Genomic DNA, 27,500 nt, shown 5'->3' with positions numbered 1-27,500 from the left:
AGAGATCTTCATCTCAGACTTTCTAATGAAAGTGTCATTCAGTCGGTCTGTGTTCTGTCACGAGCCGCTTGCGCTGTTTGTGCCACTAAATCTGCGATCGAACTGCAGACTGATATCCAGCAGTGTTTTTAATGCTGAACATATTATACGAGCAGGAATGCAATGTTTCCCGAATATCCACATGTTTTCAAATGTGACATTGATTTTATACAACAGTCCAACAGACAAAAGGGTCGCATTAAGTGATGTACTACATTTAAAACAGTATTGTCAGGAGGCTTATTGCTCTCTTTTACAACGAAAGCCACAGCAGAACTGCAGCACACAGCGGTGACTCGAGAACGAATCTGTGGCTTTGAAAGAATCGTGAGACTCAATGATCGCTCATAAATACGGCCATTGCTTCGTGACTCGATGACTCACTCATAAAGACAGTAACTTACCGCCACCTACTGGCGATTTTAATTTAATATTTAAAAGTATCACTTTGTTTTTACCATCATTGCATATTTAACGCTACTCTTACAACTGGAACTAAGGAACAGGGATATGTAGAATTGCACTAGTGCTACTCCTAAAGAGTGCAGTCAATACAGCCTGTTTCCTTGATTCAAATTTCTCATAAGCTTAATTGAACTGGCCTAGAGAGGAAAATTGTAATGACATTTTTTGTCTACAGACTACAGTACATATAAAATAACTACCAAAATTAAAGTCGGGATCTGCAGTTTGACTAAAAGTAATGACAAATTTGACAAAAAATGCAATGACTTTTCGTCAACTGAAACTAGACTAAAACTGTGAAAGACAAAATGACTGAAATGTGACTAAGACCAATAAGCATTTTCATCTGAAGACTAAGACTAAATCAAAAATGGCTGCCAAAATTAACACTGCACTCCAGGTCTTGGTCATGTGACGTTCGCCAGGAGTATCTGAATTCAGCTGAGATTCATGAGTGGTTGTGCTGGAGACACCGCACTGATGGTGTGTGTGTGTGTGTGTGTGTGTGTGTGTGTGTGTGTGTGTGTGTGTGTGTGTGTGTGTGTGTGTGTGTTTCAGAGTTCAACCCTGTGCAGCAGCCGCTGCTGAATGAGAAAGTGTTGCGCGACAAGCGTAAGAAGCTGCGCGAGACGTTCGAGCGAATCGTGCGCCTGTACGAGCGAGAGAACCCAGAGACATATAAAGATCTGCGTAAGCTGGAGGTCGAGTACGAGACCAAGAGAGGCCAGCTCTCGCTCTACTTCGACTCCGTCAAGGTGTGTGTCCAACACACACACACACACTCTTCATGTGCTTTAGTCTGGCCGCCGCATCACAACTGGTGATGCTGTAAAGATGCAGAATAACATGAAATATGATGTTAGTAATACTGGTTTCTGTGGTGTGTGTTTTTGACGGGGTGTGTGTGTGTGTCTGTGGTGTGTGTGTCCGTCAGAACGCAGAGTCGGTGGAGGTGGACAGTATTCCTCTGCCAGATATGCCTCACGCTCCCTCCAGCATCCTCATCCAGGACATCCCTCTACCCGGAGCCCAGCCACCCTCCATCCTGAAGAAGAGCTCAGCACTCGGGTCAGAACACACACATATCCCACATGCAGGTCCTCCATTTGATCTGGATCCGTCCCAGATCCGGCTGATTACATCATGTGTTGTGGTCGTGTCTCGGCGCATGTCCTCCATCTGATCTGGATCTGGATCCGGCCCGGATCCGGCTGACTACTTCATGTGTTGTGGTTGTGTCTAGGCGCAGGTCCACCATTTGATCTGGATCCGGCCCGGATCCGGCTGACTACATCATGTGTTGTGGTTGTGTCTAGGCGCAGGTCCACCATTTGATCTGGATCCGGCCCGGATCTGGCTGATTACATCATACGTTGTGGTCATGTCTAGGCGCAGGTCCTCCATCTGATCTGGATCCGGCCTGGATTCGGTTGACTATATCATGCGTTGTGGTCGTGTCTAGGCGCAGGGCCTCCATCTGATCTGGATCCGGCCTGGATTCGGCTGACTACATCATGTGTTGTGGTCGTGTCCAGGTGCAGGTCCACCATCTGATCTGGATCCGGCTGTCTACATCATGTGTTGTAGTTGTGTCTAGGCGCAGGTCCACCATTTGATCTGGATCCGGCCCGGATCCGGTTGACTACATCATGTGTTGTGGTCGTGTCTAGGTCCAGGTCCTCCATCTGATCTGGAGCCGGCCCGGATCCGGCTGACTACATCATGCGTTGTGGTCGTGTCTAGGTGCAGGTCCACCATCTGATCTGGATACGGCCCGGATCCGGCTGACTACATCATGTGTTGTGGTCGTGTCTAGGTGCAGGTCCTCCATCTGATCTGGATCCGGCCCGGATCCGGTTGACTACATCATGTGTTTTGGTCGTGTCCAGGTGCAGGTCCTCCATCTGATCTGGATCCTGCCCGGATCCGGTTGACTACATCATGCGTTGTGGTCGTGTCTAGGTGCAGGTCCTCCATCTGATCTGGATCCTGCCCGGATCCGGTTGACTACATCATGCGCTGTGGTCGTGTCTAGGTACAGGTACTCCATCTGATCTGGATCCGGCCCGGTTCCGGCTAACTACATCATGCGCTGTGGTCGTGTCTAGGTGCAGGTCCTCCATCTGATCTGGATCCGGCCCGGATCCGGTTGACTACATCATGTGTTGTGGTCGGGTCTAGGTGCAGGTCCTCCATCTGATCTGGATCCTGCCCGGATCCGGTTGACTACATCATGCGTTGTGGTCGTGTCTAGGTGCAGGTCCTCCATCTGATCTGGATCCGGCCCGGATCCGGTTGACTACATCATGCGTTGTGGTCGTGTCTAGGTGCAGGTCCTCCATCTGATCTGGATCCGGCCTGGATCCGGTTGACTGCATCATGCATTGTGGTCGTGTCTAGGCGCCAGTCCTCCATCTGATCTGGACCCGGCCCAGATCCGGCAGACTACATCATGTGATGTGGTCGTGTCTAGGTGCAGGTCCACCATCTGATCTGGATCCGGCCCAGATCTGGCTAACTATAACCAATCAGAAAAGATAGATGAGTTTTTTTTTTTGGGGGGGGGGGAGGATCTTCGTTCTCATGATCGATCGTCACTGTCACATACGGGAACTTAAGTACTCTGGTTCTCGTGCACACTCCTATCATGGATGAAACACATTATTACAATATCAAATATGTTTAGGAAAGTGTCTGCGTCAGGACTATGTGTTGATGTATGTTGATGTGTGTTTCAGGAAAGGTTCAGTGCTTTCTGCTGCTGCTCTGGCTGGAGTTCCTCGCCTGCCACCGGGACGCAAACCACCAGGACCCCCTCCAGGACCCCCGCCACCACAGATCCTGCAGCTGTACGCCAGCACACGCCGCACAGGTACACGCTACACGCCTAGATACATGCTACACTCCAGCCACACGCCAGATACACGCTACATGCAAGATACACGCTACACTACAGCCACACGCCAGATACACAATACATGCAAGAGACACGCTACATGGCAGATACACACTACATGCCAGATACACGCTACATCCAAGATACACAATACATGCAAGATACACGCTACACTACAGCCACACGCCAGATACACAATACATGCAAGATACACGCTACACGGCAGATGCACACTACATGCCAGATACACGCAACACGCCAGATGCACACTACATGCCAGATGCACACTACATGCCAGATACACACTACATGCAAGATACACGCTACACGCCAGATACACACTACATGCCAGATACACGCTACACCCCAGATTCACGCTACACGCCAGATACACGCTACACGCCAGATACACACTACATGCCAGATACACGCTACACGCCAGATGCACACTACATGCCAGATGCACACTACATGCCAGATACACACTACATGCAAGATACACGCTACATGTAAGATACACACTACACTCCTGCCAAACGCCAGATACACACTACATGCCAGATATACGCTACACTTCTGCCACACGCAACGCGCCAGATACACACTACACGCCAGATACACACTACATGCAAGATACACGCTACACTACAGCCACACGCAACGCGCCAGATACAAACTACATGCTAGATACACACTACATGCCAGATACGCACTACATGCCAGATACACGTTACACTACAGCCAGATACAACCAGATACAAGCTACACTTCTGCCACACGCCAGATACACGCTACACTCCTGCCAGACGCCAGATACACACTACATGCCAGATACACACTACATGCCAGATACACACTACATGCCAGATACACACTAAATGCCAGATACACGTTACACTACAGCCACAAGCCAGATACACACTACATGCCAGATACACGCTACACTCCTGCCACACGCGAGATACACGCTACACTCCTGCCACACGCCAGATACACGCTACACTCCTGTCACACGCCAGATACACACTACATGCCAACCACACGCAACACGCCAGCCACACGCCAGATACACACTACATGCCAGCCACATGCAACACTCCTGCCACACGCCAGATACACACTACATGCCAACCACACGCAACACGCCAGCCACACGTCAGATACACACTACATGCCAGATACACGCTACACTCCAGCCACACGCCAGATACACGCTACACTCCTGCCACATGCCAGATACACGCTACACTCCTGCCACACGCCAGATACACGCTACACTCCTGCCACACGCCAGATACACGCTACACTCCTGCCACACGCCAGATAAACGCTACACTCCTGCCACACGCCAGATACACACTACATGCCAGCCACACGCAACACGCCAGCCACACGCCAGATACACGCTACACTCCTGCCACATGCCAGATACACGCTACACTCCTGCCACACGCCAGATACACGCTACACTCCTGCCGCAAGCCAGATACACGCTACACTCCTGCCACACGCCAGATAAACGCTACACTCCTGCCACACGCCAGATACACACTACATGCCAGCCACACGCAACACGCCAGCCACACGCCAGATGCACAATACATGCAAGAGACATGCTACAATCCAGCCACACACAACACGCCAGCCACACGCCAGATATACACTACATGCCAGATACACGCTACACTCCTGCCACACGCCAGATACACGCTACACTCCTGCCACACGCCAGAAACACACTACATGCCAACCACACGCCAGATACACACAACATGCCAGCCACATGCAACACTCCAGCCACACTCAGATACACATTACACTCCAGCCACATGCCAGATACACAATACATGCCAGATACACGCTACACTCCAGCCGCATGCCAGATACACAATACATGCCAGATACACACTACACTCCAGCCACATGCCAGATACACAATACATGCCAGATACACACTACACTCCAGCCACATGCCAGATACACAATACATGCCAGATACACGCTACACTCCAGCCACACGCCAGATACACAATACATGCCAGATACACACTACACTCCAGCCACACGCCAGATACACAATACATGCCAGATACACACTACACTCCAGCCACACGCCAGATACACACTACATGCCAGATACACACTACACTCCTGCCACACGCCAGATACACGCTACACTCCTGCCACACGCCAGAAACACACTACATGCCAACCACACGCCAGATACACACTACACTCCAGCCACATGCCAGATACACAATACATGCCAGATACACGCTACACTCCAGCCACACTCAGATACACACTACACTCCAGCCACACGCCAGATACACAATACATGCCAGATACACACTACACTCCAGCCACATGCCAGATACACAATACATGCCAGATACACACTACACTCCAGCCACATGCCAGATACACAATACATGCCAGATACACGCTACACTCCAGCCGCATGCCAGATACACAATACATGCCAGATACACACTACACTCCAGCCACACGCCAGATACACAATACATGCCAGATACACGCTACACTCCAGCCACATGCCAGATACACAATACATGCCAGATACACGCTACACTCCAGCCACATGCCAGATACACAATACATGCCAGATACACGCTACACTCCAGCCACATGCCAGATACACAATACATGCCAGATACACGCTACACTCCAGCCACATGCCAGATACACAATACATGCCAGATACACGCTACACTCCAGCCACATGCCAGATACACAATACATGCCAGATACACGCTACACTCCAGCCACATGCCAGATACACAATACATGCCAGATACACGCTACACTCCAGCCACATGCCAGATACACAATACATGCCAGATACACGCTACACTCCAGCCACATGCCAGATACACAATACATGCCAGATACACGCTACACTCCAGCCACATGCCAGATACACAATACATGCCAGATACACGCTACACTCTAGCCGCATGCCAGATACACAATACATGCCAGATACACGCTACACTCCAGCCACATGCCAGATACACAATACATGCCAGATACACGCTACACTCCAGCCACACGCCAGATACACACTACATGCCAGATACACACTACACTCCAGCCGCATGCCAGATACACGCTACACTACAGCCACACGCAACACGCCAGATACACACTACATGCAAGATACACACTACATGCCAGATACACACTACACTACAGCCACACGCAACACGCCAGATACACACTACATGCAAGATACACACTACATGCCAGATACACACTACACTACAGCCACATGCCAGATACACACTACACTACAGCCACATGCCAGATACACGCTACACTACAGCCACACGCAACACGCCAGATACACACTACATGCAAGATACACACTACATGCCAGATACACACTACACTCCAGCCACATGCCAGATACACGCTACACTACAGCCACACGCAACACGCCAGATACACACTACATGCAAGATACACACTACATGCCAGATACACACTACACTACAGCCACACGCCAGTTCATACTTTCTTCAGGTTTTTTGTTGATCATGTTTTACGTGTTGTGTGTGTGTGTGTTATTCCCCGCTCACTGTTGTGTGTTTTGTTGTGTGTTTATGTCAGAGGGCAGCGGTGGCTCAGACACTGAAATGATGGACACTGGAGCACGAAACTCTGACAGCGAGAGTGACACGGACGACGACAGCGACTCTCAGGACGACAGTGGCGGAGAGAGAGACAGTGCAGACGCTGGCGCGAGAGTGACAGCTGATCGCCACGACGACCGCGATGAGGAGAGAGACCGGGGCGAGAAACACACAGGTGGCCTTCACAGATATGAGTACTGTAACTTTCCCCAGACTGAGACAGAATTTGGGTACCAACATAAACTAAAAAAACTGAAGGAAATGTGACTGGTACTTAGAATTAATATAATTTAATACTTCAGTGTTTTCTCATGAGATATTCCAGTCAGTTTTTATAAAGGCATCTTTACTTTTGACTATTGGGATCAAATACGTAATCCGACACCAGGGTGTCCGCGGGGTCTTAAAAAGTATTAAAAGTTGATAAATCAATTTAGAGTAAATTAAGACCCTTAAAAAGTATTAAAAAGCCTTAAATGCCGTTTTCCAAGGTATTACATCTTTTCGTTATGTATATTTGTCCAAAGAGGTTGTATGCTAAAGTTTGCCTGAATGTAATCATTGCGTCTGTGAATAGTGGGGTTTTGTGTAGTTTATTGATGGAATCCTGCTAGATATGACGTCATCTGTTCCCGCGCTCGCTCACTGACGCACTGCTGCGTGATAGCGCACGTTCCTTTACGCACGGTTGTTAAACAACATCGTTGACTAATGGGGAAATGCAATATACACGACAAGCTTACGTTACATCTTAAGGTTTTCTTTTAGATGAAAACATTAAACAATATGTGTAATCAAAAAATATAAAGAACAAAAGCATTTCAGCTCAAGCTGTGCGAACGAAAAAAAACGCTAATAAAGCAGACCGCACCACTTATCGTAAAGAACGCAGGTATACACTCGAGTCAGCATAATATTTATCTTATTTATATTGTTTCACTTTCATGTTGAGAAAAATAGTAATGCTGGAGTTTAAAACGCGCTGCGCTGACTAGTGGTCGACTGATATATCGCCACGGCCGATATATCGGTCGATATTTGGCTTTTTAAAAATATCGGCATCGGCCGATAAGTTTTTCTGATTGGCTGATGTGTTGGAAGCGGGACTTTTATTTTGACGGCGCTACGGACTTTTATTTTGACAGGCGGCGCTGAGAACACCAGCACCTGAGAAGAGAACACAGCGCTCACTCATATTCTCCGTGTCTTCATTAGTTTACGATCTCTGTCAGTCAGGTCTAATACTTTGTTTGACAGAACCGGTGGCTACAGAACTGGTCAAAGAAAATAAATGGTATGTGAAAAAGTAATGCGTTTGCTTTTATATTATTTGTAACCGAAAAGGCAAACAATCAGCCTAAAATACTTTCTCATTTACTGTCAACATTCAGCAAATGCGCATCTACATAATTTAAACAAATCTCTGAATATCTAATAAACATTTAATTTCACAAACCTTGCAGATTTAATCGAATCCAGCAGTGATATCTTGTGAAGTGTGCATTTGTAGCCTGCATAAACGTGTTCCTGCGAGTGACGGTCCGTGTGCAGTGAGTGAATGCGAACAGAAGATCAGCTTCACAGCAGACGCGATCGAAACACTTTAAATCCTTCTTTTTAAAATATGCTGTGCTATATCCAGTTGCCCACTGTGTCATATTCATGTCTTTTTCACTGTGTGCTGTATGTAAAATTAGCGTTACCTTGTCAAAAGTCAAAGTAAAAAAAAGGCTTAATTTGAAAAAATTTGATTATCAGTGATTACTGATTAATTACCAGATTACTGAGTGCCCTGGTACAGTGTTTACTTCCTTTTTATTCACATATACATATATTTTTAAACAATTACTTTATTTGTGAAAAATTCTGTAATAGGATTGCAGATTCAAGAAGTTGCCATCTAGTATAGGGCCTAAGCATGTTTATTTTAAAGATTTTTAAATATGTATTAAATTTATCAAATTTATTAAATATTGATTTAGATAAATCTAAAGTGTGTGTATATATATATATATATATATGTCGGCTTTATATCGGCCATGGGCCACCCAGCTCTCTGAGATATCGGCATCGGCCATCAAAGTCATCTCGCTCACTCGGGTCCAGCGGAGTTAGCCTGCAGTCGTGATGCAGAGATGGACACACTCTTTCCTCAGTCCACTGCTGTTTGGATTTCATGGGATTTCTCATTGTGGTGGTGATATTGTAATAGCTCTGTATCATTAATTAATTTGATTAAAAGTAATTCCATTTTGTGAGATCATTTTCATCCAAGTAATTACGAACTTCGCGAGACAACATTATGTGATTGTTAGAAATGGAAATGAAATGGTCCAAACGAAAAGTGCCCCAAAATCTTGGTTCTTTATTATGAACAGATAATACAAGAAACCAGCGCTGGTTGGAGTAGAAGCTCAACCCAATATCCTTTGTCTAGGGTTTATATAGTGAAAGTCTTAAACAAAAGAATACAAGTCTAACCAATAAAATCAAACATTACATCATAGATATCATATAGACGTTATATAACAGCTTCTTAATATGGGCAGTATCCTGTTAGATTTCCACAGGATCCTTAGGATCCTAGGAGCTTTTCAAACACACAATGTATAGAAAGGAACGAACATTGAGAAAGGAGGGGCTGAGTAGTCCTCTCTTAACGGATACCAGATGTTTAGCTTAAACACAAAAGGAAAAATGTACAGACGTGGCAGTTTTGCTGCCTAGTATAAAAATCATACATAGACTATTGTTTTGTATGCTGAAGGAGAAAGATATTTCTAACAATGGCCACTTTGATAAGATGATTATAATAGAATTATCGTATCACATACTTTTCAGCATACTCATTCTAGTACAATAATACATGAGATATTCTTCAATCAAACATTTCCTTCAAAATCACTAATACTTAACAGTTCTATTCATCAAAGCATATTGGGAGGATACAACAGTATTCATAGCATGATGAATCTTAATGGATTCAGTTATAATTATTGCTAATCTCAATCAGCAATCTCGTTCTTCGTCTACTTCTCTTCCTCGTTCTCCTTTCGATCACTGCTTCCGCATAGGCTTATGCGTTCCCCTGGGATGGAGCTGCTTTCACTCGGCTAGCATGGATCCACTGGGGCTGGAGATCAGTCAGAACACCTGTCCTCGTCACAGCGATAACAGTGTATGGTCCTAAGTAGTTCGGCTCACCGAGTTTCGTGGGCTTCAAACACTTTATGAGCACCTGCTGTCCTGGAACAAACGGGTGCGTTGGCTTTTCTGAAGGAAGAGGGAGAGACAGAGAGACATCACCATTTATGCCATTCAACGTTCTAACTAGGGAATCCACGTAATCTGCAATGATCACCTCCGTGTCACCTGTGGAGAGATTGCCAGCGCGACCTCTGACCCAAGGGGTCGGGAAAGGTCTACCCATTAGAATTTCAAATGGAGACATTTTTGTGGTTGCCGATGGAGACATTCTCATTTCCGTCAATACGGTAGGCAGCAAATCAACCCAATTTCTGCCTGTATCTAGACACGCCTTATTCAGACGTTCTTTTATCGTCTTATTGGTCCGTTCCACATTCCCTGAGGATTGCGGAGAATAGGGAATATGGAAGTGCCAATTAATATTAAGTTCTTTGGCTAATAACTGTGTGACTTTTGAAGCAAACGGAGTTCCATTATCACTTGCTATAACGGTTGGAATACCGAAACGCGGTATAATTTCTTTTGCAAGAACCTTTACTACCGTCTGCGCGTTTTCTTTACCACACGGAAAAGCTTCTGGCCACTTCGAAAATCGATCAACAATCACGAGCAAATATTTGTTATTTCCACATGGAGGCATATGTGTAAAATCGATCTGTAAATATTGAAAAGGAAGCTCAGGATGCGGTAAAGCGTCATGGCGAGTTGCCTTGTGTCTGTTTGTTTGTGCACACACCAAGCAAGCATCCAATATCAACAAAGTATTCTTTCGAACATTTGCTATGCAGTATGATTGATTCAAATTTTGGATCACTTTTTCTTTTGACACGTGTGATACCCCGTGATAATGCCTGCACAGCATTACAACGGTGGATGCTGGTAGAGCGATTCTACCCTGCTTGTCTCTTAAAATACCAGCTTGATCTGGTTTTACTTCGTTCGCGGCCCAATGAATTAGGTCGGCTTGCGTAGGGTTAGCTTGTAGTACTTTAATGTCCAACTCATTAATTAGCGACGAATTCATCATCGGCACCTCGGTGCTCTGTTCATTTACATATGGACTAAGTATTACTTCTTTAGCAGCCCATTTCGCGACTTCATCTGCAAACCTGTTTCCCCTAGCCTCATCTGAGTCACCTGTTTTATGACCAGGTACTTTAATAACAGCAAGTTTCGATGGTTGCTGTGCTGCACTGATGAGCTCGGCCACGATGTTATGATGGGAAATTGGTTTTCCGTCGGAGGTTTTGAAATTTCTTTCTTCCCACAATTTAGCAAAATCATGGACAACGCCGTACGCATATTTGGAGTCAGTGTATATATTGATGCACTGACCTTTTGCCAATTTACAAGCTCTCGTTAGAGCAATTAATTCTGCTACTTGCGCTGATTTATATGGCAACGAATATGCCTCAATTACACGATCAGGTAATTCAACAATAGCATATCCACACAAGTATAAATTGTCATTTGGCTTGAAACAGGATCCGTCTATATACCAATTATCTCCCTCCTCCAGAACAGATGTAGACACATCTGGCCTGCAGGCAGTCGAAGTTTGGAGTCTGGTCAGGCAGTCGTGGTCATCACTCTCAAATTCACCATCCGTCAACAACCTGTGCAGATGTACAGTAGGGCCATGAATAACAGAAGTTACTTTCAATGTTAAATTATCAGTTGCTAATAATATAGCCTCATAGCCAGAACGGCGTTGAGCAGACATGTGTTGAGTAGAAATATTTCGCATAATTGTTCCCACTTGGTGTGATGTGTGAACTGTGAGTGGATGTGATAAAACAACCCTTTCAGCATCCTGTACCATGATCGCTGCAGCAGCCACTGCACGTAAACAGGCCGGGAGTCCCCGAGCCACTGGATCAAGAGTTTTAGACAAATAAGCTACTGGACGAAAGGTACCCCCATGCTCTTGGGCCAGGATTCCCGCGGCCGTGCCCCCACCTTCGTGCACGTACAGGTGAAAATCGTCGGTATAGGACGGAAGGCCGAGGGCAGGAGGCCTTAACAGGGAGGACTTTAAATGTCTGAACGCTTGGTCCATTTCACTTGTCCATGTAATGTCCTCTTTGTCATCCAGCGTAGCATCTCGCAGGATTTTGTCATACACGGAACAGTTCGGCACCCATGATCGACAGTAATTGACCAGTCCCAGAAAGCTTTGCATTTGCTTTCGTGTTGATGGGTGCTTGAACGAAGCGATAGCTTTGACTCTGTCCGCCGACAGGCGAACTTGGCCTTGTGACAGTTCATGGCCGAGGTAAATGACTTTCCTCTTCACCCACTGAAGTTTCTCTTTAGATGCCTTGAAACCAGCCTCTGCTAAAACGTTGCAGACAATAGTAGTGGCAGCAGCACACAGGTCCGCAGAAGCACCAGTGACGAGAATGTCATCAGCGTATTGGAGCAGACAGGTGTCAGGAGGGAGTCTGACATCCTTCAGCGTTGCGTGCACTACAGCGGAGAAAACGGCAGGAGAGTCCTTAAATCCCTGGGGTAATCTAGTCCAGCTGTATTGGCAATTCTGAAAACAGAAAGCAAAAAGTGGCTGTGTTCGTTGGTCAACAGGAATGCTGAAAAAGGCGGAGCATAAATCAATAACAGAAAAAAATGTATGTTCCTGTTGTGGCAAAAATTCATCTTAAACATCATCACTGCGTAAGAGACACTCAGAGTCAAATTATATAAAATAGAAGTATTTATTCTTGCAAGAATAGGAGCAGTCTAATACACAGTTGTTACCCTGTGCAGAAGAGTGACACACCCCCAGACAGACTGAACTAGCTTTTATCTTAGTTTCAAGGCCTTCTTCCCCCCAGAGCCTTCCTCCCAGTAGTTTTCCATAGACGTCACTAGTTGGCCCACTAAGCTCCCCTGCACCAAATGGCCTTCTGACATCTAGGTCAGAGGTCCTTGTTCGTCTGTTCTCTGGAGTGTCTCCCCCTTCTGCCTCCCCAGGTACATAAACAGAATCTTCTCTCACTACAAGTGAGAGACACACATGTGACATAATTTGAATCATCTATATTTTACTAAAGATCAATGAATATCATTAAAATTGCCACCACAACTCCTCACTTTTTATCATTATGATTACCCATAATCACAATAATAAACAATAAGACAAATTTTAAGTCATATCATCACACTTATACTTCTTCATCTCTGGTTTTCACTGACCACTCTCTTAAACATTTGTGAAATAACATTTGGAAAAGTAAAAAGCTTAGGCTGTTTTTGTGGGGATAGTCCCTTAAGTATTAGCAAGCAAGTAAAGACTTTATCTGCGGCCGGGCTGAATGAATAAGCACTGTTATTGCACTCCCGACCTAGGTCGGACCCTCAGTCACCTCAGTATAAACAAGAAATAGTGTATAGTTTAAGTAGGAAACACATCAATTTAACACCCTGGTTATCATTACACATCTTGAAACCCACATGGCATTTCAACAGGCTAAGAAATACGAAGAAATAAAAGTAGAATAAAATCCCTCATTTCGACCCCTCTCCTTGTACGTCAACACATAGCGGATAACCACAGCTTTTAACCTTCTGTTCATATCAAAAACATTCATAGAAATAAAGAAAAAGAAAAGGAAACATACACTTTAACACATGTCACAGTAGCTCCCACTACTTGTATCATCATATTTTGTTCATCCAATTGAACAGACTCCCAGCTTTAACCAGTCTCTGTACTGAGCTGGAAACACATTATAATGCATGGTAAACATAACTATTGATAATCCTATCGCTGAAATTGGTAGTACAGTACCCCCAACCCCCCAAAGATTAACCAATCTTATCCATTTACCATCAGTCCACGCCCATTTCCATACATCGCCTCCATTTTCCTAACCATATTTTCTTAACTTTTAACTCGATTCAGCCAATGGTTTTACTTAGTAAGCTCTATTTAACACCATATTTAATAAAATCTATCCAGAAAAGGTTTTATATTTTTTTTTTATTCATTCTTTTAACCAATGTAGTTGTTCAAAATTAACTCTAATATTTCCATTACGGACACAATCAATATATTTTCTACATTTACAATCAAATCAATACCTAGTTTGATTCAATCAAACAAAATCATCACAAAAACAGATTCTTCTGTTAAACTTAAACCATCAGTTGTGTTGATCATCTCGTTCGCCCCACGGACGTTCCGTGTTCTTTTACCTTTAACTTTTAATTCAAACATGCTGTGGTTCTACTTAATAAGCTTCAACAATTATCCCTATAATTTACATTAATTAATAGATCTTCTCTTCCCAAAAACATTTTCCTTAAATATTTCCTAATGAATAAGTAACCAATCAAATCTTTTGATCTAGTGTATATCAATACTAAGCCCTATTTTGATTTAATCGAATCAAATCCTCAAAATAATCACAAAACCACATTCTTAAACCATTAGTTGGTTCACATCCTCCTCCAGGCGTGTTGATCATCTCGTTCGCCCCATGGACTATGGGATGGTTGTGGCCTGTTGGTGTAGGTGAGAGGCTTGGACCCAGGTGTCACACTCTCCAACCATTTTCTGATCCTTATAAGGTTTTCCCTTAAATCACGACCGCACCCCCACTGGAGTGAACTGTCACCTGTGAATGGAGACCTTAAGTATTTTGTTAGTGACCGCTTGACCGCTCCCCTTTGGTGTGACCTGTGGAATCAACAACCTGAAACATTATCTCCGGATAATTTCTTGCTCACTTAATAGCACTCGGGGTCCTTTTACCCTGAAAAACACTCAACCCCTGTCCTCATGTCCACACAATATTTATACATTTGGAACAGAATTAGTTCTGTTTGATCCAATCCTTCCTGACATTCTGTAAAAGGAAAATTTTAAGTTATGCGCTGCGCAGGTGTAGCACCTTTCTGCCACACTAATAACCCAGGCCAGGACAGTTAGCCAAATTCATCCATAACCATTATTTTAGTGGGCACATTTTGCCCTGTCTCCCAATCCTGCATGCTCTCTGTAAAGAGAAACAGATTTCGAGGTTATTGTCAGATAGTAAAGTACGTAGTTTCTTTTGTCTACTGTTCTCCCGTGGCCTTCGATGCCCTGGCGTTTCCTGTTGAAACAATCTTTGTTATTGGTGTGTGCGGCACACTCACAGACATCCATTTTGTTAGGCAGAAAAAATGGCTTCTTTCGGGGCTTTTATCAAATTACCCCTAGTGTTCTCCCAACATTTATTCAGCAAATGTGAACCCCTTAATAAACCATATTTGGCAATTGTTATACCATCTCCCTCTTGATGCACGACACAACTCGAGCATCAATTTAACATAACATTTAACATAGTGTTTTTTATAAAGTTTGCCATCAACACTAACCCAAACGTTGTCCTTCAGACAAATTTCCTCCAGACATCTTTCTCTGCCTCTGAAACAAAAATATTACATTCTTCACTTAAAGCCACAATCTCATCTTCTTATCGAAGTATTTGAAAGGCAACGGCCCTCAGTCTCACAGCGTATTCTGCTTTTCAGGCCTGTTGTTTGGTCTCTCAAGTCAGTCATCTACAAACATTTCCAAAGTCATCAATTTTCCCTATCATTTCAGGTCGTGCTGTGCAGACTTGGTCAATGTCAGTCAATCATTTCTGCCCCTTTGTTCACAATAATCATAAATGTGAGGGGCTCTCTTGATAATTTCATGTTGACTTAGCCAATATGTCACTTTGTTGTTTCCCTCAAATCCACAACATTTTCATTTATCTCAGCCCATGCCAGATGGTGATCTACAACTACACAATTCCAATTTACTGATCTTCAAATCTACATTATGTATGACAAAAGTATTACTACCAGACAGAGCTTGATGGCCAATCAACTTAAAGCTTGTCCCATGTTCTGTATTGTCTTGTCATCAGATTGACTCAAAACTATTAGCTTCCTTAAAACTTGTCATTAGCCTTAACCCATCTGTAATGATAAAACCTCATTCCAGAGGTTAATGACACAATATACACACTATTCAGACACAGTATTCGTACCCCAAACTAATACATACAAGACATAAAGTGCTGTCACCATCACACACACACACTCATACTAGACACACATATGTTAACTGCTCATTCTCAATGTTCACTTTTCTTTATATTATTGCTAAAAGATTTAAATTTTAAATAAGATTTTAAACTTCCCATTTTCCTGTAGCTTCTACCTAATTTTACATGGTATCTTAACCACTTTCAAAGCACGTCTGTTCATTATTCATTTGATTTTTAGACAAGTCAGCTGGGTTGTTTTGTTTCATTATCATTATTTTGCTTCAGCTTGCTCTAGCAGGCAGATAACAGAAAGACAGACACAGTTACCATCCCTTCCTCCAACTCAGGCAGTCTCTCTCACTATAACAAATAATTTTTCCACCAGCCTCCTAAGGCTGTAACTTAGACAAAATTTGTATTCATTACAATAACCTTTGACCATTCACCTTTGTCATCCAGACTTTCCTTAAATCAAAAGCTGTCTTCATCTTTAGCCACCACCATGTCTAACGACCTTCAAGAGTTAAAACTATGTCATAGACCTATTAGTTCAAAATCAACACTATGATTTTCCTTGCCCATAAGGCAAACCAGTACATAAAAAGTTTTGCTACTGTCTCCACAACAACAAAAGGTAATCACTTCATGGCCTCAGCTGGCTCTCGAAAGCCCACTCCTGTTAGCCCTTTATCTATAATCTCCATCAGGGTGTTTTCCCCTGGCATATTTGCAGACGCTTGTCACAATAAAAAAAACAAGCCATACAACTAATGCGGTTTCTTCCGGCGAGTGGTATATATAGAGGAGCTTTGCTTTATTGGGGAGACATGCCGTGACTCGTCACCGCGTCATCTCCCCTTAACGGCATAAGGACGCTGCTGGCCTCACAGCTCCTGCTCAACCCTCATACCTGTCTCACATAACACACCTCCATTCAGGAGATGCCCAATGACTTTACGTGATCCACTCTGGCTTAGGTTGCCCCCTGTCTGGCCAAAGAAGGTCTTACCCGTCATCGAGATGGTCACTCGTGCCCACTGGTGACCGCTCTTTCCAATCACACAATCAGTTCTCTTCAACAGACCTCAGCTGTTTTCTGGAGCTTAGGAAAGGCACGTTCAAGAGTCACCAGGGCCATTCGGATTGCCTAATAGTGTTCACACAGGGAGACAGGTCAATAACAACAGTATTTAATCACTTAAATCCATTAACTATCTTAAAAGCAGAAACCTAGCTGCTTAGATTATACTCAGTGAATTTAGATCACAACCGTACATTCAGTGTACTTCATCTGTAGCCGGAGCCATCGGTCCTGAATGGTGGAGACTAAATTAGACAAAGTTGTTACTGGTCCTAAAATACGCTAATCAAAATGTCACCTCTATCGTTTAAGGTCTGTATTATTATTTTAAAGACTTCTTTAAAGTCATTCAGTTTTACATTTAAAACATTTACAAATACAAATTGCCCTCTGAACGGCAATGATTTCTTTTAACCTCTCCATGTCTATGATTTTCAACTGAAACACTGTGCTTTACTATCAATAACTTATTTTCACTTATGACACAGGCTCAGATAACAGCTTTTATCTGACATTTAATGAGAGAGACTCTGAGGCATTCAAGACTGGTACACTGCATTTTCGTCAACTTTTAACATCAGACTTTATCTACCATCTTTTAACTCTAGCCCAGCTTAAGGGATCTTTGCCAGAAATTACATGAGTTTTCAAATAAACATAGTTTTACAGTTGTCCTTTGCCCACGTCAGGGAATCTAGACATTACAAATTTCCACTCAGATTGAGTCTCTGTCGCACTGGCTGTTTCAGCCACAGCACACATCAGATTTAGATAAGCGAACTGTTTCATTACAGCCAATAGCAGACTTATCTTTTGGAAGCAAAACATCAGCTTCTAGCTCTTTCATGGTCAACTTTTCAAGCTGTTTGTTTAATCAGCATTTAGCAACTGTTAATCCAGTACTGCTTCTGCTTATTTGTTCTTACATAAAAAATAATTATTCTAGTTCTCAATAACGTTTCACATTTCTCAATCTCAATTTTAATTGTCAAGTTCTCAACCATAGTTTAATATTTGACTTAAGTTTTCTCTTGGAGTTTATCAATCTCCAATTAGGATTCACACTATAAGTTTGACGAGGCAAGCACTCTCTGCTTGTGATACTTTTGCAGTTATTGTAAATCATCTGTGAGATTAGTCTCTCTATATCATCTAAAACCTTTTTAAAATGTTTAATTATAACAAAATCATCCTTTTAGTTACTTTGATATATTTTGCAACTCACATCTGTTGGAGTCATTAATTTTACATCAACCTGTATTCATCAATTCACTTATAAAAATTACTATTATAGAAATTACTATTATAGATATTTTCTTCAAAAGGATTCACTTTAAGACTTCAATCTTTTGACCTTTTTATCTCTTATTTCTCAGACGAAAAATGTCACTGTCGTCATTTAAACACTGATCTACTTTCAAACCAATATTATTACCAAAAATGTGTTTTCATTTTATCACATTTTAAACACCTTCTCGGTGGGCATTTACAGTTACGTATTAAATGGTCCTGATGACCACCATTAAAACACTCTCGGCTCCAACTTACTGCACACCCTTGAATCAGTGTGTGTCCCATCCAGGAATGTAAACAGAGCCACTGATTAAGCAGTTCTCTGTATTCTTTTACAGTCCACCAGTGGCTGATTTAATCATAATAGCCCACTCATACTCTTCATCATTATTATTGGCAGAACATAATTTCATGAGCAGCACAGAGAATGCTCAAAATATTCGAATTTGTTTTCTGTCTTTACCTTACTAATTTGGTATTATCATCAACAACACTAATTACAAGTACTGTTGCTGTTATCCCAGCTTATCTTTTACAAAACATCATCTGCAAATCTCTTCAAAATGAGATCTTCAGAGCAGAGCTGTTTACAGCATTTGCTCTCTTCTGTCTCACTATTTATTTATTTATTTTCCCGGACTGTTCAGTTACTCTTCATAAAGTGTAACAATTTGTACATCATTATTTTCATTACAACTGGTTTGAAGCCTTTTCCCTTCCATCACATGGTCAGTCTGCAGATTCAACTTAATATTATCATTATTGTCTCAGTCTTATCTCTACTGTTTCTCCAAAACAGATTATATTACTCAGTCCGTAAATTACACAGACAACCATTATAGCTACTTGCTTCAACCCTTATTTTCTTAACATTAATAAAATAAAGCAGATATATCATCATTTCAATCATTATTTTATCAAAATCTAGAATTGTTCCCCATTCTGCTTAAAACATTCTTCATATCATGTTAATCCCTGTCAATCATACAATGCCTTATTTTATTCTAAAACTTTTCATATCATTTAAACAGTTAATTTGACTTCCATAAATTCTGTCAGACCATGTCTATTTTCATCACATATAGTTTTCTACTATATTTCTCCTTTCTTTTCCCTACATGCCAGTTCCTTCATTATCCTCTCCTTTCTTTTCTCAAACATGCCAGTTCCTTCATTATCTAACCAGTACATGATTGTTTGCACAATCCCCACACACACATGTCTCACACACCACCTTTTTGTTTTTTCACTTCCCTCTTCCACCAAGTCTCACTTACAGCTCCCTCTATTTCACACAGACAGCCTTATTGCTTCTTCCTACTTCAATATCTAAAACATACATTTCCCCCCATATTTTCCTAGTTCTACAGAAAACCGGTGTATCAAATTTGGCATGCTTACTCTGAGATTTTCCCATACTGGCTGTTTTCTGTTCCCTGTGGATTTCTCTTCAACGCGCGTTTTCTCTAATCTGTTTAGGCGTCCCCAACAGACCCGATTATTTCTTTTAACCCAAATCGGTCGGGTTGCACTATTAGTGCCCTCCTAATTAAGGTTTACCAAAAACTGTTCTGGTTCCCCCTAATTAGCCTCAGTACCTAAAAACAATTTGCTCCGTCGTGGAACAACTAATTTTCAGGGTACCTATCTGTTTGAAATCTCTTGATCTGTTACAGTTCTCACTTAATCCCAGATTATTTATCTGCTTGAAATTTCTTGTTCTGTTACAGACCTCAATTAATCTCAGATCATTTTCCCTCGTATCTGTTTGAAATTTCTTGATCTATATAGATCTCAATTAATCTCAGATTACGTACCACAGAAACAGCCTTCAGCCAATATGGTTCAATTTCACTCTTCTCCCCAATTAAACTGAATTTAATTAACTTACCCAAAAGAAAATAAATTGAACTGTCTCTTACCAGAGATGCTTCTGTTGCCACCGGGTTCTTTCAATTGATTCCAGTGGAGTTTCTCCTGGCCCTGATAGCGGTCGGCCCCTCTCTCTGAAATTTACGAGGTAGAGCTGGAACTGCTCAGTCCAGGTGGCCAAACACCGTCCGCTCTCAGGTCCAGAAGGCACTTCCAAGGAATCCCACTTCTGACACCAAAATTGTTGTGGCAAAAATTCATCTTAAACATCATCACTGCGTAAGAGACACTCAGAGTCAAATTATATAAAATAGAAGTATTTATTCTTGCAAGAATAGGAGCAGTCTAATACACAGTTGTTACCCTGTGCAGAAGAGTGACACACCCCCAGACAGACTGAACTAGCTTTTATCTTAGTTTCAAGGCCTTCTTCCCCCCAGAGCCTTCCTCCCAGTAGTTTTCCATAGACGTCACTAGTTGGCCCACTAAGCTCCCCTGCACCAAATGGCCTTCTGACATCTAGGTCAGAGGTCCTTGGTCGTCTGTTCTCTGGAGTGTCTCCCCCTTCTGCCTCCCCAGGTACATAAACAGAATCTTCTCTCACTACAAGTGAGAGACACACATGTGACATAATTTGAATCATCTATATTTTACTAAAGATCAATGAATATCATTAAAATTGCCACCACATTCCAAAGGAATAGAATTAATAATAGTCTGTACATCTGGCACAATAGGAGCAAGTGGTTTTATCAATTCATTAATTTTTCTCAAATCTTGCGTTAAGCGCCAAGAACCATTTGCTTTCCTGATTGGATTAATTGGTGTGTTGTAAGGTGAATGAGTGGGGACCAGAATGCCTTGAGCCAGAAACTGATCAATGAGAAGTCGAATTCCCTCCTCTTTTTCCTTTGAAAGCGGGTATTATTTTTGAAACACAGGCCTATTCGTTGTCAAATTAGCCACATAAGGTTGAATGTCGAGTAGGCCTACGTCATCCTTATGCGCCGCCCACAGTTTCGGGTTTACCCCAGCAACTTCCTGTCCGAGCTCAGTTGCAGACACATCCTCGAAGGGAGCACTTCCTGTGTCGGTCGTAAGAGAAAAGGCTGCTGGAAACATGAGTTGCAAAGAGTCAGAGTCAAATTCCAATTTAACACCCATCTTGTGCATTAAATCTCTTCCTAACAAGCAGAATGGAGAATCGGGAATTATTGCAAACTCATGCATTTTGAATAATGATGGTACATCATTAGAGGTAACTGGTAAAGTTGGTGTCAAATTACAAACCACAGGAACATTGTCTATTCCTATAGAATTTAGTTTTTTTCCTGTAATTGGTCCCTCATACACAGTAGAAGACAGCGATGAGATGGAGGCGCCGCTGTCAATTAAAAAAACATATGGCTTGTGGTCAACATTCAATTCAATAAAGGGCAAAACATTTGACTTGTTTGCATAACTCATTGAAATCTGTGAAAAGTTATCAGAAAAATGCAGCACCTTTTCTCGGCACAGTCATTGCTTTTGCCATGCGTTCGGATAAACAGGTCTCTGTCTTTCAGAGGGAGGAATGAAGGGAGGGGGTTTTGGCATCGGGCCATCAGAGCGCCTGAACATCTGTTTATCATTATTTCGCTGAAATCTCTCAGCTCTTTTCTTACAAAAGCGTTGCGTGTGTCCGCGACACCCACAGAAAAAACACTTTATGTCCCTTCCGTCATTGGGTGGCGGGCGATTTTGGACAGCGGAACTAACTTGAAACATTGCGGGAACTTTTCCTCTGGAGTGGTCAAATGCCCCAGCAGACGAAAGTTCACGCAAGCGTCTTCCCAATTCATCAACAGAAATGTTACTAATGTTGGTGGTAGTGATTCGAATCATTTGTGCAGTCTCGTTGTGCATGTTATTCAAAAACGTGTTCACAAACAACAAACAATTATCCTCATCAATAGGAATCGCAGATTCGTGAATCCAAGCATTTCGAAATCGATTAAAAAATGCAAGTGGACTTTCTCCCACCTTTTGCTTTGTGTTCGCTGCGTGAGAAATGTCCTGTTTAGCAGAAGACAACTTCACTAAAAAGGCAGTCAGTTGTTTGAAACATAGTTTCAGTTTACCAGGACTGGCCCAAATCCAGTCGGGATTATAGTCCCCGTAATCAGCGATCCTAAATGCGCTTGTGGGGTCGGACAAATCAACAGGATCCGAATCTTTAAACACAATACCCCGGACGGGTGGTGAGTCGTTCACTGGGTCTAACAAATCAACCTCAGCAATTAATTCTTCCTCTGTAATGTCGGCAGGCAACGTTTTAGTCAAAATAAAACGATAGTCACGACCAGTAAGTTGGCTGTACGCCGTTAAGCGTTTAAGCATCGAAACAAATTGATGTGGCGACCGTGCTGGGTCTGGCAATTCCTTAGAAATAGCCATCACTTCAGAAATTTGCAACGGATGAACTTTGAATCCTTCTGAAGTTTCAACAAAAGGACACAAAGTCGCAGTCGTCAGATCGGGGTACAATCTATTTTTTGTTGGTTCAGAAAGAGCCGGAATACACTCGTATTTTGGAGGTAGGGGGGTTTTTGCTACAACAGGCTGCGGGACAACTTTCTGTTCCACAGACTGTGAGAGCCTTTTTTTCTCCTCCATAGGCTGCGAGAGCCCCTCCCCTAGCAGAGAATTTCTGTCTCTCTCGGCCGGAGAAGAAAGGACGGCAGAAACTACACTCTCTCTCACAGCCTCTTCATATTTTGAAATCAAATTATTGCCAATGTTCACAACTCTTTCCGGACCCTTATTCCAATAACTTTGCATGTCCTTCCATATTTTATAAGATTGTTTCATGTATGAATAATCCCAATCGGGGTCGCCCCAATTTCCAAAAATCATATCTTTTGCTGCGCGTAAATCCGCGTCTTTGAATGAGCCGTCACGGGGAAACGGATCTAATTGTGTTTTGCCAGTTGACCAGCCAGCTAAATTTGACAAATATGGCTCCGTAAAAAATGCTTGATTATTTCTAATCATAAAGTCTTTCGGAGATTCATCTTTTAACGGTGGACTAATTTTATTCCCCATTATCAACACAAAAATTTCTCCGTGATGCAACTTAAACAAATAAGTATGGCCAAATAGAAAGCAAAATAAAAAACATGCAGTAGAAAATTAATTGTGTTAGTAAATTGGCCAATAAAGAGAGAAATAAGAGAAGAGAAAAACTGAGAGAGAGAGAAAAAAAAATAAATAAATAAATAATAATAATAAAATAAAATAATGTATTATCTATCCATAACCAAGACCAAAGGTAAATCGAAATATAATTTGCAAGAGAAAAACCGAATATCTCGTGTCAAATCTATATTTCCAAACGGAGGAAAGTGATCAGTTTTCCTGCCGTTCCTCCCGCGTTCAAACACAAACACGAGGATAACGTCCCGTATTTATTTATACGACGGACAAACGTCCCGCATTTATTTATACGACGGACAAACGTCCCGCATTTATTTATGCGACGGACAAACGTCCCGCATATACGACGGACAAATCGTCCCGCATATACGACGGACAGGCGTCCCGCATATACGACGGACAGGCGTCCCGCATATACGACGGACAAACAAACAAATTTCACCAAATATGGTGAAAATCACGGCACTATAGGTAAAATTTTCTCAGCAGACAGGAAGAATCAACCTTTTCTTTTGTAAAAAAAAAATGTAATTCTTACCTGTCTGGAGAAATCCCGGACGAGCAACCCAAATTGTTAGAAATGGAAATGAAATGGTCCAAACGAAAAGTGCCCCAAAATCTTGGTTCTTTATTATGAACAGATAATACAAGAAACCAGCGCTGGTTGGAGTAGAAGCTCAACCCAATATCCTTTGTCTAGGGTTTATATAGTGAAAGTCTTAAACAAAAGAATACAAGTCTAACCAATAAAATCAAACATTACATCATAGATATCATATAGACGTTATATAACAGCTTCTTAATATGGGCAGTATCCTGTTAGATTTCCACAGGATCCTTAGGATCCTAGGAGCTTTTCAAACACACAATGTATAGAAAGGAACGAACATTGAGAAAGGAGGGGCTGAGTAGTCCTCTCTTAACGGATACCAGATGTTTAGCTTAAACACAAAAGGAAAAATGTACAGACGTGGCAGTTTTGCTGCCTAGTATAAAAATCATACATAGACTATTGTTTTGTATGCTGAAGGAGAAAGATATTTCTAACAGTGATCAAATACAATCAACACGCTCCACAGCGCCACCCAGTGCATTTAATTATCATTGCGAGTTAATGCTTGGGATTTATCATGGATTCACAGCATTTACGGCCAGCAAAGCAACGTAGTAAAATTCTAATAGTATTTTATTTTTTGTAATAATAATTACAGATGGAATATTCGTGCACACGCCTAATACTGACAGTGCTGTGGTGGATCTAATCCAGCACTCGTGTTAATCACCGGTGAACTGTATATGACCATCAGGTGTTGGTTAGCAGACAGGTAGAAGAGTTGGTGTTACTAATGCGTCTTATACTTTGTGAACTCTTTGTCCCTTTAGCTCGGAGAGGATTATTTTCCCTCTTCAATAAGTTTTGTTTAATAGTCTAATTCTGGTTTCTCTTTCTAATAAACCTTGTATTGGGTCAGTCACTCAATTAATTATCTTGTGCTTCGTTCCCACACTTCTGAATTGTTGCATTGATAAGGAGTTATCACAAACTAAGACTGTTTAGTTGTGCTATCTTACAATCACTATATAAATGTAAGGTGTCGCCGATGTAACGGTTAAATTGAAGTGGCGATGAGGTCTTAAAAAAGGTCTTAAAAGGTATTAAATTTAATTCCATGATTCCTGTATATACCCTGGACACTGATAAAGATATGAGACTGTGTTTGTTTCCCTCAGGTCGCAGTGTGCGGTTCGCAGACATGCCTCCGCCCAAAGACAAGAGGAAGAAGAGGGTGGCAAAGACGAAGAGCATCACCCCACTGCAGGCCATGATGCTCCGGATGGCAGGTGTGTGTGTGTGTGTGTGTGTGTGTGTGTGTGTGTCAGTCAGCACTAATGAAGAGCTTGATCTCGCTCTCAGACAGGAGTGGCATACAGACGTGTGTGTGTGTGTGTGTGTGTTCAGGTCAGTCTGTCCCGGAGGAAGAGGAGGAGGAGGATGAAGAGGAGTACTCGGACTCTGAGGAGTCGGATGCTGAGGACCAGGTCTCTGCCGAAGCCGCTCAGTCATTGGTCAATCCCAGACTTTCTGTTCCATCGGCACCAATGGCAGCGCAGCAGCCTCCTCCACACATGCAGGCTCCACCAATCACAGGGCCTCCTCCTTTAGGACCGCCTCCTGCTCCTCCAATGAGGCCGCCAGGCCCCCCGTCCGGCCCGCCTCCAGGCCCGCCTCCCGGTGCGTTACATCACTCATCATCATTATGCTAATGAGCAGCTCATTAACACTGGAGTTCTTAATAAAGCACAACATGAAGTAGTGAAAGTAATGTTAGTGATTGTGTTGTGATGCAGGCGCTCCCCCGTTCCTGAGGCCTCCTGGACTCCCCGGGTCCCTCAGGGGCCCGATGCCTCGCCTGCTGCCTCCAGGACCCCCCCCGGGCCGCCCCCCCGGCCCTCCCCCGGGCCCCCCGCCGGGCCTGCCTCCAGGACCGCCCCCCCGAGGGCCCCCGCCCCGCCTGCCGCCTCCAGCCCCGCCAGGTGTGTGTGTGTGTGTGTGTGTGAACGGCTCATAATAATGGCCACACTGATGCTTTAATGTGTTGTTGTTGGTTTGCAGGAATGCCTCCGCCGCCCCCTCCGCCCCGCTCCGGCCCCCCCCGCATGGCCCCGCCCCCCTCTCTGTTCCCACCTCCGCTCACTCCCAACGTGCTCAGCGCTCCGCCCAGCCTCCGCCAGAAGACTCCCTCGGCTCCGCCCCCCTCTGGCGACGCCCCCCTCCCGCCTCCCCCCAGAGGCTCCGCCCTGCAGATGCCGCCGCCCCCCGGCACCTCCGCCCACCCGCTCGCCCCCACCATCGAGAAGCGGGCCACCGTCGCAGGCGGCTCCGGCTCGGCCTCAGCCCAGCCTGGGGGCGCCACCATCTCCGCCAAGCCCCAGATCATCAACCCCAAGACGGAGGTGACGCGCTTCGTGCCCACGGCGCTCCGCGTGCGCAGGGACCGGGCCGGCGGGGCCGGAGGGCCGGAGAGAGCCAGCCGGAGGGAGGAGGAGCCTCGACACCAGGCCACCGCCCACCCGAGCCAGCCGGACCGGCCCGCGCCGCCCAGCATGAAGACCAAGGACCAGATGTACGAGGCCTTCATGCGGGAGATGGAAGGCCTGCTCTAGCTACTCTCACTAACATGTCCGTACGCTGTGGCGCTCGCTTTAGAAGCTCTTTTGTACCTTTTCTCTCTGCAGCGTCATGTGATTGTGTTTTATCTGTAAACATGAATAAAAATGTCAAACCCCTGCCGACTCGCTTTGGTAATGATGTTGGTAAACCAGAGCTTTCTGCGGCGTGTGTCCGTTACCACCTGACCTCGGTTCGAGCCGGTTCAGGACTGACAGCGGAGTGAATCTGTGTTCAGAAGAACAGTTTCCTGAGGAGCTACTGAAGGTGGAGTCTGAGTATAGAACAACTTGACAAGTTAACAGTATTCTGCTTAATTGTACATGCATTAGTGTCTGAACTTAGAACTTGACTGCTTCACCCTTTATTCAAATACTATTAATGCGTTGAAAGCATGTTGTGTTGGGGAAATTTTATTTACTTTTTGAAAAATTCTAAAAAAAAAACGCTTCCTTATAATTTGGTTGTTTAAATAAATTAAACAAATATGAGCTTTGCTTGTCACAGGATAAATACAAATGAAAGATGATGAAATATGCCGTACATGTATATCTATATATTTAATGCAAATTGTAATGGTGTTCGGTTTGAACAGAACTCA

At 43.5% G+C, this 27,500-nt stretch overlaps 1 protein-coding gene across 1 annotated transcript in view; it reads left to right on the top strand.

Annotated features, from left to right (window-relative positions):
* Positions 1-27,018, top strand: part of wbp11 (WW domain binding protein 11) — a 34,308-nt gene extending 7,290 nt beyond the window's left edge. The window contains exons 5-12 of the mRNA XM_077205741.1: positions 1,063-1,259; positions 1,439-1,572; positions 3,243-3,376; positions 7,034-7,231; positions 25,462-25,572; positions 25,691-25,963; positions 26,080-26,265; positions 26,345-27,018. Of these exons, the coding sequence (XP_077061856.1) occupies positions 1,063-1,259; positions 1,439-1,572; positions 3,243-3,376; positions 7,034-7,231; positions 25,462-25,572; positions 25,691-25,963; positions 26,080-26,265; positions 26,345-26,895 (1,784 nt within the window). The 3' untranslated portion in view covers positions 26,896-27,018. The remainder of the gene's footprint in view (positions 1-1,062; positions 1,260-1,438; positions 1,573-3,242; positions 3,377-7,033; positions 7,232-25,461; positions 25,573-25,690; positions 25,964-26,079; positions 26,266-26,344) is intronic.
* Positions 27,019-27,500: the final 482 nt, after the last annotated feature.

This window comes from Siphateles boraxobius, unplaced genomic scaffold, assembly GCF_051911475.1.
Source record: "Siphateles boraxobius isolate OS27281-9 unplaced genomic scaffold, OSU_SipBor_1 54, whole genome shotgun sequence".
Taxonomy (NCBI): Eukaryota; Metazoa; Chordata; class Actinopteri; order Cypriniformes; family Leuciscidae; genus Siphateles; species Siphateles boraxobius.
This window is presented reverse-complemented; position numbering and strand designations above follow the sequence as displayed.